This window comes from Sciurus carolinensis, chromosome 7 (genome assembly GCF_902686445.1).
Source record: "Sciurus carolinensis chromosome 7, mSciCar1.2, whole genome shotgun sequence".
NCBI classification, from domain to species: Eukaryota; Metazoa; Chordata; class Mammalia; order Rodentia; family Sciuridae; genus Sciurus; species Sciurus carolinensis.
The window spans coordinates 37,210,595-37,228,352 of NC_062219.1; the positions used below are offsets into that span (position 1 = coordinate 37,210,595).

Consider the following 17,758-nt stretch of genomic DNA (forward strand, 5'->3'; position numbering starts at 1 on the left):
TGGGGTTGTGGCTCAGTGGTAGAGCACTTGCCTAACACATGTGAGGCACTGGGTTTGATTCTCAGCACCACATATAAATAAATGAATTAATGAATAAAAAAAGACTTCACATTATAAAAATTTTTAAAAAATAGGGATTTCCATTGAATGGATTTGCATTATTTCCAATTTTAGTCTTTTGCAATAGAAGAATGGTATTCAATATGTATTTTTGTTAACTTACTTGTTAAAATGAACATGAAGTAAATTATTAGAAAGGAATGGATCAGTTATTGCCAGATAGTAGAGCAAACAACTTATAAAGAAAGCAAGTCTTACTAAAAATTCTCGAGACTGATACCAGGTCAACATTATTTAACTAGGAGATATTTAGCAAGTGAGGTACTCTATTATGTTTGGTGTGACATTCTTATCTCCACCCTGTAAGAAAGGGAATGAAGTGTTGATTGGCAGAGGTCGAAATAATAATGACTTTCTCCACCACTTCCCAATAAATGACTTGCCATAATCTCATTCTCCATCTTGTGCACCATGACCGTCAGTCCTTCCTGGGCCTGTGTGTTAGTTGGTTGTATTTCTGCTTCTTTAGCAGGAGTTTCCAATTTCTCAGATGAGTTTCCCCCTCTATGGAAGGAGAACCCAGGTCAGCTTAGTGACTATCATGTAGAAAATGAAAAGTACATCATTAACCCCTGGAATTACTCTGAAAGAATAGGAATGTATAAAATTCTATTGACACAGACACCAAATATTTTGAAAAATTTGCTCCAGAAAATGAACAAAATTTTTTGGGGGGATTACCTATACATCATAGATGGCAATATCATACAGGTAAGAATTCATCTTTTTCATTACAATGACATTTTGATTTAGCCATAAATTAATTAGAACATAGTAGCCTGTAAATAAGATTTTCTTTTTGAAAAATAATCGACGTTCCCTTAATTTTTTCCTTCATATTCCTTTTTTTTGCCTTTCATTTCACACTCCTCCTCATCTTTTCCCTCATTCTTCATGAATTCCTTTTTACCAAGCATTTTTAGAATCTCCATAAGCACAAGTTTTCCACCTGCACTGTCAAAAAAAATTGCTTGCAATGATGAAAATCTTCTATATTTCCACTGTAAAGTACAGAAGCAGAAGCCATACTGTGCTCACATGCTCCTGCATGTAGCTATTGAGCATCTGAAATGACTAGTACTTGTGCAGAATTGAAGTCTTAATTTTATTTAATTTTAATTTATTTAAATTTAAATATGCAAGTCCTGGTGATTATCACACTGATGTACAGCATATTAGACCTAGTTCACACTATCAACTATTTTTAAACAAGGTCCTTCTAAGAACTAAACTCATTTCTAAGCATTGAGAATTAGATGCAGGAGCAAAACAATTTAGGTGATATGTATTAAATATATTAGAGTAGAAAAAATTAGTTTGCATCATCTACAACTTCAAGTGTGATTAGCTATTAAGTAGGGTAGAGTGACACAGGAGAGCAAAACCTTTGTAGGAGAACATTCCAAATATTCCTTTCTTAAAAGTAGGGTCTGCACTTAGGATTTAGAGTAGAGATTTGTTTTGGGACAAAAACATAAATTCAAAGCTACCTTTTTCTGGTCAACCATGAAACTCAAGAAGTAAGGAACCTTCTCTATCACCTTCCAGAAACTGTTCTGGCAGAAAGTACCCAATGAATAAAGGATTGCTATTGTAGGAAAAACAAGAGAAGAGACCAGCAAGATCTGATCTGTGATGACACCCTGGGCTGGAATTACACCCACACTTGTCAGGTGATCTCCTGACACCTGGTATAACTATTTTTACTGAACTTGGCATGGAAAAGAGAAATATTTGAACTCCGAAACACAATTCAGGAGGAGCCCAAACATAAGGCCCTTTGCAAACAATAAACAATGCCTTTGAATGGGGCACATGCTAACTCCCAGGAAAGTTTTTTTACTCTGGGTTCAGTAAAAAGCAAATGGGAAGGTGGAATGTTAGATTGGATGCCTTTCGAATTTTCATTTTCACGTAACAAGTGGTTTTACTTAGTATTTTACTGAGTTGAACTCAACGATACAAGCAGAGAAAATGAAAGCGGGATTAAAAACTGAAAATAGTCTACAAAAGTATTGCTTCAACACCATACTGAAACTCAAAGACAAGGTAAGGACCGTGAGTAACCAGAGTAATTCAGGAAAGAGTGACAATCACAGCCTAAGATAATGATGGGAAGGAAGTGGACCATAGAGCTTGCAGGAAACATTGCTGGAATACTACTTGATAGATGGCAAGGTATCAGGTTGTATTGGGAATAAGATGAATAGATTGGCATGGAAATTGGGGTGTGAAACAACTAGTGAGTAGTAAATTTAAAAAAATCAATTAGAGCCAGCTTAAGTGATGTCTTCAAAGTCAGACTAAGGCATTTTAATTAAACCCTTTAGCAATTAAATGCTTGCACAATACTTAAATACTTAAAAAGTTTGTTTCTTGTTTGCATAGCAGAGCTTTTAAACTTTATATTTATTAATGTGTATTTATTAAATAATAATAAATAATGTGTATTTATTAAACTTTATATTTATTAACTGTATTTATTAATGTGTAATAAATATACAATAAATTAAACATTTAAAAATGTATTGTTTGATGAATTTTGAGGTATGTATATGGCCCTGAATCCATCACCACTGATAATAACTGAAGGTATGATGCTAAAAAAATGTTTTCCCTTTTGAATTCTTACCTTCAGTAACTTCCCCAACCTCCACTGCTTCAATTAATCACCCCATTCAACTTTCCATCTTCACGGGTACCACTGACCTGTCTCTATCACTACCAATTAGATTGCATTATCTAGAATTTTCACATGAACAGCTCTGTACTCTTTTTTGGCCTGGTTTATTTCAGTTGTCATGAATGTTTTGAGATTCATCCATCTTGAATCATATGTTGACATTTCATGCATTTTTACTGTTATATATCAATAGTTCATTCATTTTTATGGCTTAGCAGAAACTTTAATCAGAAAAAATGTGAAACTGGGAAGAAAATATGAGGAGTATGGAGTATGGCTAAAAGCAAGTATCATCAAAGATTCAAGGAGATGACCACAGCATGTGTACAAGAACTTGAGGTGGATTTCATGATTTCCCTCCAAGTGCTTACAATCCTTGGGAAAGAAAGTTAGAAGTGAAACAACAAAAGGACAATAAAGAGCCAAAGCACAAGATACTGAATAAAAGTGAGAGCATTCCAGGACTAAAAAATCTGGGAGTAGAATAAAATTTGAAATGAATCTTTTAAAAGAATGAAATATTGATGGATTAAGAATAGAATGAGCGGGCCAAGATGGCGGACTAGAGGGCGGCTGCATTTCACGCTGCTCCAGGACGCAAGATTCAAAAGAGGAGATAGTGAGAGACTTGGGACCAACTCAAAGCTGCTGGGTGAGTCTTTCCTGTTGGGGAGGCGTCCTGGATGGGGCAGTAGCCCCGGAACGCGGGGAATTTGTGAAGTGGAGTTGCTCGGCGAGACGCCCCTCCCCCCGCTGGAGCAGTAAACACGGACAACTGGGATCATCGTAGAGGAGGCGGCTCAGCACAGCGCTTGGACTCGAGCAGCCGCTGGGGCTCCGGGTGGCTGCCTGGGGAGGAGCTGCGTGGCGAGCTGTTTGGACCCAGAGTGACCGCTTCCGAACACCGGGGGGTTGCCCGGAGGAGGAGGAGAGGCCCGGCGGGTCGCTTGGGTCTAGGAGTGACTGCATCAGAGCCACGGGCGGTTGCCAGAGGAGGAGCTGCGTGGTAAACTGTTTGAACCCAGAGCGAGCGCTCCTGAGTGCCGGGAGGTTGCCCGGAGGAGGAGGTGGAGCGCGGCGTGTTGCTTGACCTGGGAGTGGCTGCATCAGAGCTGCGGGCGGTAGCCAAAGGAGGAGCTGCGTGACGAGCTGTTTGAACTCGGAGCAGCTGCTCCAGAACACTGGTGGCCTGCCTGGAGGAGGAGAGCGGTGGGACGCTTAGCCTGGGAGTGACTGCATCAGAACCACAGGCGGTTGCCAGAGGGGGAGGCGGCGAGTGGTGAGCTGATTGGACTAAAAGCAACCGCTCCTGAACACCGGTGGCCTGCCTGGAGGAGGAGCGTGGTGAGTCACCTGGTCTCGGAGCCACCGTTCCTGAACACCTGGGGGGCTACCCCAAGGAGGAGGAGGAGAAACAGGGCGGGTCACTTGGACTTGGAGTGACTGCCTAGGGTTACGGGTGGTTGGCGGGAGGAGGAGACCCGAAGTGAGTTGCTTGGATTCCTAGTGACTGCGTCGGAAACCGGGCGGCTGTCCGGAGGAGGAGGTGTGTGGCGGGTCTCTGTGTCTCCGAGCTATTGTACGGGGCTCCAGGTGGTGGCTCAGGGGAGGGGCTGCATAGCCAGGCGATTGGTGCAGAGCAGGGTCCCAGGAGCTAGGTGGCTTCTTGCTGGAAGAGCCGCACAGAGACACGCCTAGGGGCGGAGCGAAGTTTCCAGGGCTGCGGGCAGATTCTCTGGGAGAGGCAGCCTAAGGAGACTCGCCTGCGAAGGGTGAGGCTCCCAGGCCCAGGACGTAGGTCCGGGCCCCTGGGATCGTTGCAGAAGAAGACAGCCCAGCCCAGGAGGTAGTTGTAGATTGAGGGGAACCTCTAGGAGGGCAACTGACTAGCGAGACGTCCCCACCGAGTGACTCTTCCCGGCCGGGGGAGGTTTTCCCACAGGGACGGTAAAGCCAGAGACATAGGCACAAACAGGCCTTGCCTCAGCCCACAGTCTACTTCCCCATTGGATGACCATTGGTCAACAAGTGGAGGCACCTCCGCCCACTAGCAGGGAATATACGCCACCTGAGGGTTACCACACCTAGAGAGGCAGCTTCTTCGTGGAGCTCTGCATTATCAACCTCCTCCAAGACTTCAGGCTACTGAAGGATAAGAGGGGATATACAAGCAATCTTCAGGGACATTATAAGTTGATAGAGGAAATCTGCAATATCTTAATGACCCACTGATCCCTGAACAATATGAGAAAACAAGGGAAGAAAATGCCCCAAACGAATCTAGATGTTACATCAATAAAATCCAACGGCAGCATGGCAGAAGAAATGACAGAAAGGGAGTTCAGAATGTATATAATTAAAATGATTAGGGAAGCAAACGATGAGATGAAAGAGCAAATGCAGGCATTGAACGATCGCACCAATCAACAGTTAAGAGAGCAAATTCAGGAAGCAAAAGATCATTTCAATAAAGAGTTAGAGATATTGAAAAAAAACCAAACAGAAATCCTTGAAATGAAGGAAACAATAAACCAAATTAAGAACTCCATAGAAAGCATAACCAATAGGATAGAACAGCTGGAAGACAGAACTTCAGATATTGAAGACAAAATATTTAACCTCGAAAACAAAGTTGAACAAACAGAGAAGATGGTGAGAAATCATGAACAGAATCTCCAAGAACTATGGGATATCATGAAAAGGCCAAATTTGAGAATTATTGGGATTGAGGAAGGCTTAGAGAAACAAACCAAAGGAATGAACAATCTATTTGAAGAAATAATATCAGAAAATTTCCCAAATCTGAAGAATGAAATGGAAAATCAAGTCCAAGAGGCTTATAGGACTCCAAATACACAAAATTACAACAGACCCACACCAAGGCACATTATAATGAAAATACCTAACATACAAAATAAAGACAGAATTTTAAAGGCTGTGAGAGAAAAGAACCAAATTACATTCAGGGGGAAGCCAATACGGATATCAGCAGATTTTTAAATCCAGACCCTAAAAGCTAGAAGGGCCTGGAACAACATTTTTCAAGCCCTAAAAGAAAATGGATGCCAACCAAGAATCTTATACCCAGCAAAACTTACCTTCAAATTTGACGATGAAATAAGATCATTCCACGATAAACAAAAGCTAAAAGAATTTACAAAAAGAAAGCCAGCATTACAGAACATTCTCAGCAAAATATTTCATGAGGAAGAGATAAAAAACAAAGAAGCAAATCAGCAAGGGGAGGAATTATCCTAAAGGAACTGTCAAATAAAGGAGGAACCAAGATGTGTCAAAAATTTTAAATATGAACCAAATGACTGGGAATACAAATCATATCTCAATAATAACCCTGAATGTTAATGGCCTGAATTCATCAATCAAAAGACACAGACTGGCAGATTGGATTAAAAAGAAAGATCCAACAATATGTTGCCTGCAAGAGACTCACCTCATAGAAAGAGATACCCATAGACTAAAGGTGAAAGGATGGGGAAAAACATTCCATGCACATGGGCTCAGCAAAAAAGCTGGAGTATCCATCCTCATTTCAGATAATGTGGACTTCAAGCCAATGTAAGTTAGAAGGGATAAAGAAGGACATTTCATACTGCTTAAGGGAAGCATAAATCAGCAAGATATAACAATCATAAACATCTATGCCCCAAACAGTTGCTCATCCATGTATGTTAAACAAATCCTTCTCAATTTTAGAAACCAAATAGACCATAACACAATAATACTAGGTGATTTTAACACGCCTCTTTCACCACTGGACAGATCTTCCAAACAAAAATTGAACAAAGAAACCATAGATCTCAACAACACAATCAATAATTTAGACTTAACAGACATTTATAGAATATACCATCCAACCAAGAGCGAATACACTTTCTTCTCAGCAGCACATGGATCCTTCTCTAAAATAGACCATATATTATGCCACAAAGCTAATGTCAGCAAATACAATAAGATAGAGACACTACCTTGTATTCTATCAGATCATAATGGATTGAAGTTACAAATTAATGAAAGAGTAAAAACAGAAACTACTCCAACACCTGGAGATTAAACAATATGCTACTATATGATGAATGGATAACAGAAGATATTAGGAAGGAAATTAAAAAATTCTTAGAGGTAAACGAGAACAAAGAAACAACATATCAAAATCTCTGGGACACTATGAAAGCGGTACTTAGAGGAAGATTTATTTCATGGAGCGCATTTAATAAAGGAAGTAAAACTCAAAAAATAAATGACCTAACACTACAGCTCAAAGCCCTAGAAAAAGAAGAACAGAATAACACCAAAAGTAGTAGAAGACAGGAAATAGTTAAACTGAGAGCTGAAATCAACGAAATTGAAACGAAAGAAACAATACAAAAAATTGACAAAATAAATAGTTGGTTCTTCGAAAAAATAAACAAAATTGATAAACCTTTAGCCACACTAACAAAGAGAAGACGAGAGAAAACCCAAATCACTAAAATTCGGAATGAACAAGGAAATATCACAACAGACACGACCGAAATACAAAACATAATTAGAAGCTATTTTGAAAACCTATACTCCAACAAAATAGAAAATTTCGAAGACATCAACAGGTTTCTAGAGACATATGAATTGCCTAAACTGAACGAGGAGGACATACACAATTTAAATAGACCAATTTCAAGTAATGAAATAGAAGAAGTCATCAAAAGCCTACCAACAAAGAAAAGTCCAGGACCAGATGGGTTCTCAGCCGAGTTCTACAAAACTTTTAAAGAAGAACTCATTCCAATACTTCTCAAAGTATTCCAGAAAATAGAAGAGGAGGGAACTCTCCCAAACTCATTCTATGAAGCCAATATTACCCTGATTCCTAAACCAGACAGAGACACATCGAGGAAAGAAAATTTCAGACCAATATCCTTAATGAACATCGACGCAAAAATTCTAAACAAAATTTTAGCAAATCGCATACAAAAACATATTAAAAAGATAGTGCACCATGATCAAGTGGGTTTCATCCCAGGGATGCAAGGTTGGTTCAACATCAGAAAATCAATAAATGTCATTCACCATATCAATAGACTTAAAGTCAAGAATCACATGATTATTTCGATAGATGCAGAAAAAGCATTTGATAAAATACAGCACCCCTTCATGCTCAAAACACTAGAAAAAATAGGGATAGTGGGAACATTCCTTAACATTGTAAAGGCCATCTACGCTAAACCCATTGCTAATATCATTCTAAATGGTGAAAAACTGAAAGCATTCCCTCTAAAAACTGGAACAAGGCAGGGATGCCCTCTTTCACCACTTCTATTCAATATCGTCCTTGAAACTCTAGCCAGAGCAATTAGACAGACCAAAGAAATTAAAGGGATACGAATAGGAAAAGAAGAACTCAAACTATCCCTATTTGCTGATGATATGATGGTATACTTAGAGGAACCAGGAAATTCCACCAGAAAACTTTTAGATCTCATAAGTGATTTCAGTAAAGTAGCGGGATATAAGATCAATGCACATAAATTGAAGGCATTTTTATATATAAGCCATGAATCTTCAGAAAGAGAAATTAGGAAAACTACCCCATTCACAATAGCTTCGAAAAAAATAAAGTACTTGGGAATCAATCTCACAAAAGAGGTGAAAGACCTCTACAATGAGAACTACAGAACACTAAAGAAAGAAATTAAAGAAAACCTTAGAAGATGGAAAGATCTCCCATGTTCTTGGATAGGAAGAATTAATATTGTCAAAATGGCCATACTACCAAAAGTGCTATACAGATTCAATGCAATTCCAATTAAAATCCCAATGATGTACCTTACAGAAATAGAGCAAGCAATTATGAAATTCATCTGGAAGAATAAAAAACCCAGAATAGCTAAAGCAATCCTTGGCAGAAAGAGTGAAGCAGGGGGTATCGCAATACCAGATCTTCAACTCTACTACAAAGCAATAGTAACAAAAACGGCATGGTATTGGTATCAAAATAGAAAGGTGGATCAATGGTACAGAATAGAGGACACGGACACAAACCCAAATAAATACAATTTTCTCATACTAGACAAAGGTTCCAACAATATGCAATGGAGAAAAGATAGCCTCTTCAACAAATGGTGCTGGGAGAATTGGAAATCCATATGCAACAGAATGAAACTAAACCCATATCTCTCACCATGCACGAAACTAAACTCAAAATGGATTAAGGATCTCGGAATCAGACCAGAGACCTTGCATCTTATAGAAGAAAAAGTAGGTCCAGAGCTTCAACATGTTGGCTTAGGACCAGACTTCCTCAACAGGACTCCCATAGCACAAGAAATAAAAGCAAGAATTAATAACTGGGATAGATTCAAACTAAAAAGCTTTCTCTCAGCAAAGGAAACTATCAGTAATGCAAAGAAAGAGCCTACAGAGTGGGAGAAAATCTTTGCCAATCATACTTCAGATAGAGCACTAATCTCCAGAATCTATAAAGAACTCAAAAAACTCTACACCAAGAATGTAAATAATCCAATCGACAAATGGGCTAACGAAATGTATAGACACTTCACAGAAGAAGATATACAAGCAATCAACAAACATATGGAAAAATGTTCAACATCTCTAGTAATAAGAGAAATGCAAATCAAAACCACCCTAAGATTCCATCTCACCCCAATTAGAATGGCAATTATCAAGAATACAACCAACAACAGGTGTTGGCGAGGATGTGGGGAGAAAGGTACACTCTTACATTGCTGGTGGGGCTGCAAATTAGTGCAGCCACTCTGGAAAGCAGTGTGGAGATTCCTTAGAAAACTTGGAATGGAAACACCATTTGACCCAGCTATCCCACTCCTTGGCCTATACCCAAAGGACTTAAAATCAGCATATTACAGAGATACAGCCACATCAATGTTCATAGCTGCTCAGTTCACAATAGCCAGATTGTGGAACCAACCTAGATGTCCTTCAATTGATGAATGGATAAAGAAAATGTGGTATATATATATACAATGGAATATTACTCAGCCATAAAGAACGATAAAATTATGGCATTTGCAGGCAAATGGATGAAACTAGAGAATATCATGCTAAGTGAGATAAGCCAATCTCAAAAAACCAAAGGAAGAATGATATCGCTAATAAGTGGATGATGACACATAATGGGGCGTGGGAAGGGTTAGTGTTGGGGTTGGAGTTGGGTTTAGGGAGGGGGACAGGAATGGAGGAAGGAAGGACTGTGTAGATGGAGGGGAAGGGTGGGAGGGGAGGGGGGGAAGGGAAAAAATGACAGAATGAATCAAACAACATTGCCCTATGTAAATTTATGATTACACAAATGGTATGCCTTTACGCCATGTACAGACAGAGAAACAACATGTATCCCATTTGTTTACAATTTTATAATAAAAAAAAAAAGGAAAAAAAAAAAAGAATAGAATGAACAAAAGAAAAGTGTTTGAAATTTGTTTGGAATGTAGGAAAGAAAAAGAGAGCAAAAGGAAAACATTGGGAGTATGAAAGATGTATAACTTATGCTAGGAAAATAATATAACTGGAAAGTAGGATAAATACAGGGCAAGAATTTGGGTTTGAATAGCAGTAATTATCGCATAATTTTTGTTCTTAAAAGATATGACAAAATACAGCTCTTGGTCAAGTTAATTGAGAGCAATGTATTTCTTTCCATGGGATGGCTAGCAAAAAAGTCTTCCAAGAAAATGGGCCCATGCTGGCTATAAGAAGGGAGAGGAGTGGCTGAGGACATTAAGAATGAAAGGGAAACTGCTCTGCCAAAAACAAACAGACTAATAACAAAAACATCAAGTTTACAAGTAGCATTGCTTGGCTCTCCAGATCAAGAACCAGGTCTCAGACATTTTGTTGGAGATGGCATGGAATCACCAATGGAGAAACTCTGTGGAAATTTAACAAAAATGGGAATTGAGTATAATAAGGATTCAGAGGTCAAGATATGAAAGTGAGCAGCATAAGGCAATTGTTAGGTAAGAGTAGTGGGTGAACCTGCTGAGAATTAATTTAAAAGGGAGAGTCTTAAAAACAGGTTCAAAACATCACCAATGAAACAAAACCTAAGAGCTAAGAAAGAAGTGTTTCCTGTAATATTCAATTAAATAGTATTCCAGTTTAAAAAAATAATAATTTTAAGAAATTACATCCATTAGCAAAACTATCCAGCTCTTTACTCTTGCCCACTTAAAGGTAAGTAGGACAAGAAAAGTCAAGAGAGAATGTAGAAAGACAAAACAAAAAGGAAATAATATAGGTTCATGAGAAACACAGGTGGACTGCTGAGAGGAAAAGAATACAATATTGGGGGAAAGAATGGAAAATGAAGAAAAATCCAAATATGTTAGAAAAAAAGTTGTTAGGAGAAAACAAATGGAAGTACCCCATGGGAGAGCAAGGATTGGATAAGAGAGAGACTGGAGGGACAAGAGTGGAGTCAAAACACTGGGAGAAGCTAGAGGTTAAAACAAGGGGTTAGCAAGATTAGTGAGCAGAAGCCAAGTATGGAAACTCATGGAAGGGGAAGGATGGGCATGGACTCAGAAGATAACTAAAGGGATATGTAGAGAGTATATGCAGAAGGTACATCTGATAACAAAACCAAATGTGGAATGAGCCAGGGAAATTTTGAAAGTAAGAGATAAAAGAAGGTTCTGAAAAGAAAGGAAAACAAAATAGAATAATGGCTAATATTTATGGAGCATATGTTCACTGCTTTGGGCATTTTGTATGTCTGTCTTCATATAATACTCCCCAACCCTCAGAGGTAATTTTTTTCTAGATCCTTAGTATATAGATTCAAATATTAAGGCTTAGAGAACTTATCCTTCCAAAGTCAAACTGTGAATAAGCAATGGAAAGAAATTTGACTTAAGGCAAAGGAAATCCAGATATTTTTAACACACCTGGATATGGACTCCTTAACTTTGAGTTAATACAGAATAAAGAACTTATTAAGTAGAAGAGACAAGAAGTACCAAGATTTAAAAACTATTGCCTAGGAGTCAGGATCAACACTTAACTATATATAAATATATATTTCCAATGTGCTCAAAATTAATGCTTAAGTTAATGCTTAAGTTTTACCATGTATTTCTATATCTGTGGAATTTTTATGATAGATTTCTTTATATATAGTTAAGTTTTGTGTATGCTGGTTAGAAGTGGTTCTAATAAATCTAACTCTGCATCTTCTGTTTTCTAGGTAGACTAGTTGATCCCACCCATAGGACTAACTGTGGCCACAACTCTGGGGATCCTCTGTGCATCTCTGTGGACAGTTGGTGGGCTGGTGAGTTTAATGTAACAAACCTCAAATTGATGACTTTCTATAAAGAATCAATTCAAGCTAGAATCCCAATTACAAAAGCAAATAACCAAACTCTAATTCCTGCTTTTCAAAAGGCAATTGTTTGACCTAAATGTTCTGAATGTTTTGAAATGAATTTTTAAATAGATATTTTTAAAATTTGCTCCTCAGTGTGTTCATTTATGAAAATGTCAATTGGAAGAGACTAGTAATCTCAAAACTTGTTCTAAATGCATAGGACAACAGTAGAAATACATGTCATGTCATAAAATAAAATTTTGTTAACAAGAAAAATCTCTATATTATAATATCTGAAGATAAGTTAGACTCAAATTTAGAATTAAAAACTTCTGGAAAAATGGGAAGTAGAGCTATCTATAAAATTATCATTTTTTTCCTTTTTACTTGTGCTTTGGAATTTAGCATTTAAAATGCCATCAATTTGTATTATTGTGATTTAAAATAATGTCTACAGCATAAATCCATTTTTCTTCATTGGAGTAGGTTTTCTTAAGTAGGATATTAGTATTGCATATGATCCTTAGAGAAATTTTGATACAATTTCCAATGTGCTCAAAATTAATGCTTAAGTTTTACCACATATCTATATATCTGTGGAATTTTTATGATAGATTTCTTTATCTAAAAACAGCTTCTTTTCTATACCGGCAACACTAATAGTAACTTTTTTGATTATACAGACCTTAATTATTACCTCTCCATAATGCCCTTCCTTGCTGCTCTTGATTCTGGCGTACTGGGAACATCACCAGATACTGTCATTCTTCTGCCACCATCCAAGGATCAGACAAATTTTTTTTTTATTTTTTTTTTATTTTTTTTTACGTTTACATAGGGTAATGATGTTTATTATATTTTTCCCCTCCCCCCCACCCCTCCCACCCCTCCCACCCCTCCCACCCCTCTTTTCCCTCTACACAGTCCTTCTTTCCTTCATTCTTACTGCTCTCCTTAGCCTAACTCTAAACCTAACCCTAAACCTAATGCTAGCCCGTCCCACCCCCCATTATATGTCCTCATCCGCTTATCAGCGAGATCATTTGTCCTTTAGTTTTTTGAGATTGGCTTATCTCACTTAGCATGATATTCTCCAATTTCGACCATTTGCCTACAAATGCCATAATTTTATCATTCTTCATTGCGGAGTAATATTCCATTGTATAAATATGCCACAGTTTCTTTATCCATTCATCAACTGAAGGGCATCTAGGTTGGTTCCACAATCTGGCTATGGTGAATTGAGCAGCAATGAACATTGATGTGGCTGTATCTCTGTAGTATGCTGATTTTAAGTCCTTTGGGTATAGGCCAAGGAGTGGGATAGCTGGGTCAAATGGTGTTTCCATTCCAAGCTTTCTGAGGAATCTCCACACTGCTTTCCAGAGTGGTTGCACTAATTTGCAACCCCACCAGCAATGTATGAGTGTTCCTTTTTCACCACATCCTTGCCAACACCTATTGTTGCTTGTATTCTTGATAATCGCCATTCTAATTGGGGTGAGATGAAATCTTAGGGTATTTTTGATTTGCATTTCCCTTATTACTAGGGATGTTGAACATTTTTTCATATATCTGGTGATTACTTGTACATCTTCTTCTGTGAAGTGTCTGTTCATTTCCTTAGCCCATTTGTTGATTGGATTATTTGTATTCTTCGTGTAGAGTTTTTTGAGTTCTTTATAGATTCTGGAAATTAGCGCTCTATCTGAGGTATGGTTGGCAAAGATATTCTCCCACTCTGTAGGCTCTCTCTTCACATTTCTGATAGTTTCCTTTGCTGAGAGAAAGCTTTTTAGTTTGAATCTATCCCAGTTGTTTATTCTTGCTTTTATTTCTTGTGCTATGGGAGTCCTGTTAAGGAAATCTGATCCTGAGCCAACAAGTTGAAGATTTGGACCTACTTTTTCTTCTATAAGATGCAGGGTCTCTGGTCTGATTCCGAGGTCCTTGATCCATTTTGAGTTGAGTTTTGTGTAGGGTGAGAGATAGGGGTTTAGTTTCATTCTATTGCATATAGTTTTCCAGTTTTCCCAGCACCATTTGTTGAAGAGGCTATCTTTTCTCCATTGCATATTGTTGGAACCTTTGTCTAGTATGAGAAAATTGTATTTATTTGGGTTTGTGTCCATGTCCTCTATTCTGTACCATTGATCTACCTGTCTATTTTGGTACCAATACCATGCCGTTTTTGTTACTATTGCTTTGTAGTAGAGTTGAAGATCTGGTATTGCAATACCCCCTGCTTCGCTCTTGCTACTGAGGATTGCTTTAGCTATTCTAGGTTTTTTATTCTTCCAGATGAATTTCATAATTGCTTGCTCTATTTCTGCGAGGTACATCATTGGGATTTTAATTGGAATTGCATTGAATCTGTATAGAACTTTAGGTAGTATAGCCATTTTGACGATATTAATTCTGCCTATCCATAGAAAGCATAACCAATAGGACAGACAAATTTTTGTCATAATGTTTCCGGCTGTAACTCATCTTTTCCAGAAGCAATGAAAATGTGGAATAAATTTTACAAGGTTGTTTTTTTAACATTCTAATTAGTAATCTTCAAAGATAGTCAGATTTTGTTATTTTATGTAGTATTTTTATACACTGAACGATATATTGCTAAGAAATAATTTCCAAAATGATGATGTTAGTAATATTACTAGGACTAGATTGCCACCTAACATCATATCTCATCAGCATCCTTATTCCCAACACGTTACTGAGCAGACTTTATGTACTCTTCTAACACCAATAAATTACACAGATGTGTGACCACAGAAATTATGACTTTATGGTACATAAAGTGCTCTGGTTCATCCTAATTTCAGGTAAGTGAGCAATAATTCATATAATACAGAATTTTAGAATAGTTCATGCATTTGATAATCCTATTTCATTTCTTGATAACCAATCACCTATGAGTGGACTGAAATGATCATTTGGCAATCAGAATTAAATGTTGATGCCCAAAGTAATGTATCATGGATGAAGAAGTGCATGGCCAAAGATCAAGTTTCCTTCTGAGAAGTGATCATTTTATTGCATATGATTAGATCACATGCTCCTATTCTTCCCCCCACTTCTGACACCTTAGACTTGGAAACTTCATTGCATGGCCAGAGAAAAACAAATGAAGTACTAAAGGTCTGGCTTTGAGCAATGTAAAATTTTGAATAGTTCAAAAATGTTTAAAAATCTTGCTTTATTTCTTTTAGGTATATTCATTATCATTATTAATTAATATTACTAATGTTAAACACTTTGGAAAGTATCAAGCATTAAACCTGTCATACCTTAACTCTTTAAAACAATATTCTCCTTTCATTTAGCAAATTAAAAAACATTTTTTGTAAATACCATTGTTCTTCAAGAAGAAAAATTGTGTAATTTCCTAAAAATTAATAACACCTTCCTTCTTGGCTTCCTTCCTTCTAGTGTGCAATGTCACCTTCTAGTACCATTGATGACCTGTTGAAGTATATGTGGGCTGCACACGTTTCATCCCTGAAGGTTTCTCGTAAGAATTTTCAGAGTAGGTAAGAACAAACCTATTGCTAGTTTATTATAAGACAATAACAATGGTCCCATCTTTTACTATCTTTTTCATTGAATTCTTTATCAATTTACTTTTTTACCCATATGTTGACCATGAGTAGTATCACGATAAAAAGAAAACTGACAAGAAACATTTTGCTGGATAAATTCAAAAAGTATTTCATAGTAGGAGGGAAAAAATAAGAACAATGGACTTGTGCCCCCAAAGTATAACGAAATAAAAATAATAAAACAAAACATAGCCAGAAGTAAAAAGAGAATCTTTTTTGTTGTTGTTGTTGTTAAAAGCTGTTTAAACACAAATTAGGATCTATAAAACAAAAGGACATAGTAATAGAATCTCTGCTCCATTTTGATCAGAGACTACAGCTTGACTAACACATATTCGGAAGGAAATAACAAATCACCATCTCTTTTATTATAACAGACATCTAAGATAAGGTCAAATTTCTCCCCATTGCATAGCAAATGAAATTGAAAAAGAGAGCATGACTTGGTAGAAAGCAAAAAACACTGTGTTAGGAATGGTATCTTCTATCCAGAATGAGACAACAGGTAGAAAAAAAGGAAGAATGTGTGATTAGTTATAGGACTATTTATAAACACAGCATTTGTGGTTGGGGATTTCTTATTAACCACCCGACCCTATGACCCTATATCCACTTTAGATAAACAAATCAGAGTCAGGAAGCTTACATAGCTTCGTGTATTTTATCTCAGTATCCATTTAAAGAGCAGATGTTCATATTCTACAATGGCATATCTTTGAAATGAATTATAATGAACTGCTCAATCTATTTCTGATGACTACAAAGAAAAGTGAGGTTATTAGCCAACAAGTATTGAAGTGGTTGCCAACATCAAGACTAGATCTTAGAGCAAGTCATTATAGAAAATAGTTTAGAAAAAAACTATTTTTTCATATATAGGCTTTCCCTATCACTTAAAAAATGACAGCTATCTAGAAGTTTGCATCTCTCAAGGGTAGTGAAATTCACACTCAGTATTCGAAATGAAAAATTCAGAACTAAATTAATTGATTCCTAAAGGGGATATAAGCCAGGCTGTCAGGAGCAACATCAATATCTGCTTATCTTGCAAAAATTTGTAGAAGTTCAGAGCTCAGGGACTGATTTTCATGTATGTACTGAATTGAATCATCTGAATAAAGTTACCAAGTTGAGACTCAGAAGCAGATATCATTTCCATCATTTATTTCTCATACTTTCTTATTTTTTCATATTAATTTTATTTATTCTTATGGAATGTAACTAATTTGGAAATATTTAACCAATTTTTGGATAGACCAAATTTATAAATAATCAAAGATGAAACAAGATCCACATTATTTAAAGATGGATGGTTTGTTTTTTTCCCACACTACCTCGGGGGAAACTCTCTTTCCCTGTTCCTAGTAAAGACCTACATATATAAGTACAATTAAGAATTATTTTTTTAAACCAACGTATTTACTTTATTTCTTGAACTTCTGTCTTTCTTATATGATTCTACATAGATGTCAATCTCTAGCCATGTAAAGTTTTTTGGTTTTTTTGTTTGTATTTTTTTTTTTGTAATAGAAGTAAGTATATGTGCCAGAATCTGTACTATGAATTTTCTTATCATCTCTCACTTTGTTCTTACAATACATTTTGATATGTAGTAACTCTTCTGAAGTTGCACAGATAATCAGTAGCAGAAAGTATTTGAAGTGTTGCCTGGCTCAAAAGCCCATGCTTTTATCCTCATTATTATTTATTTATTTATTTATTTATTTATGAAACTATGCTTTTGCATATTGTTGTCCAAAGGTCAATGTCAACCACAGATCTTCTTCCTCTTTGGATATAGGTTAACCAATTAGTACCAGTTACTGAAGGCTCTGATGTGCAAAAGAGTGAATTAGATAATCAGTTTTTGATGCAAAAATATAAGATAGATTTTATTGCATAAAGAGTTTTAGAAAATGAACTGAAATACACCATAACTTTTATCAGATAAAGTAAACAAACATTCTCCTCATATCTTATTTACTGTGTTTTCTGTCAAAC

The 17,758-nt window shown here is 36.8% G+C and overlaps 1 protein-coding gene across 1 annotated transcript; it reads left to right on the plus strand.

Annotated features, from left to right (window-relative positions):
• Positions 1–531: 531 nt before the first annotated feature.
• LOC124989185 (protein LEG1 homolog) lies at positions 532–15,692 on the plus strand. The gene is given in 6 exon segments (XM_047559162.1): positions 532–742; positions 745–831; positions 12,027–12,113; positions 12,833–12,943; positions 14,601–14,680; positions 15,588–15,692. Coding segments are annotated over 6 exon segments (681 nt in total).
• The last annotated feature ends 2,066 nt before the right edge of the window (positions 15,693–17,758 follow it).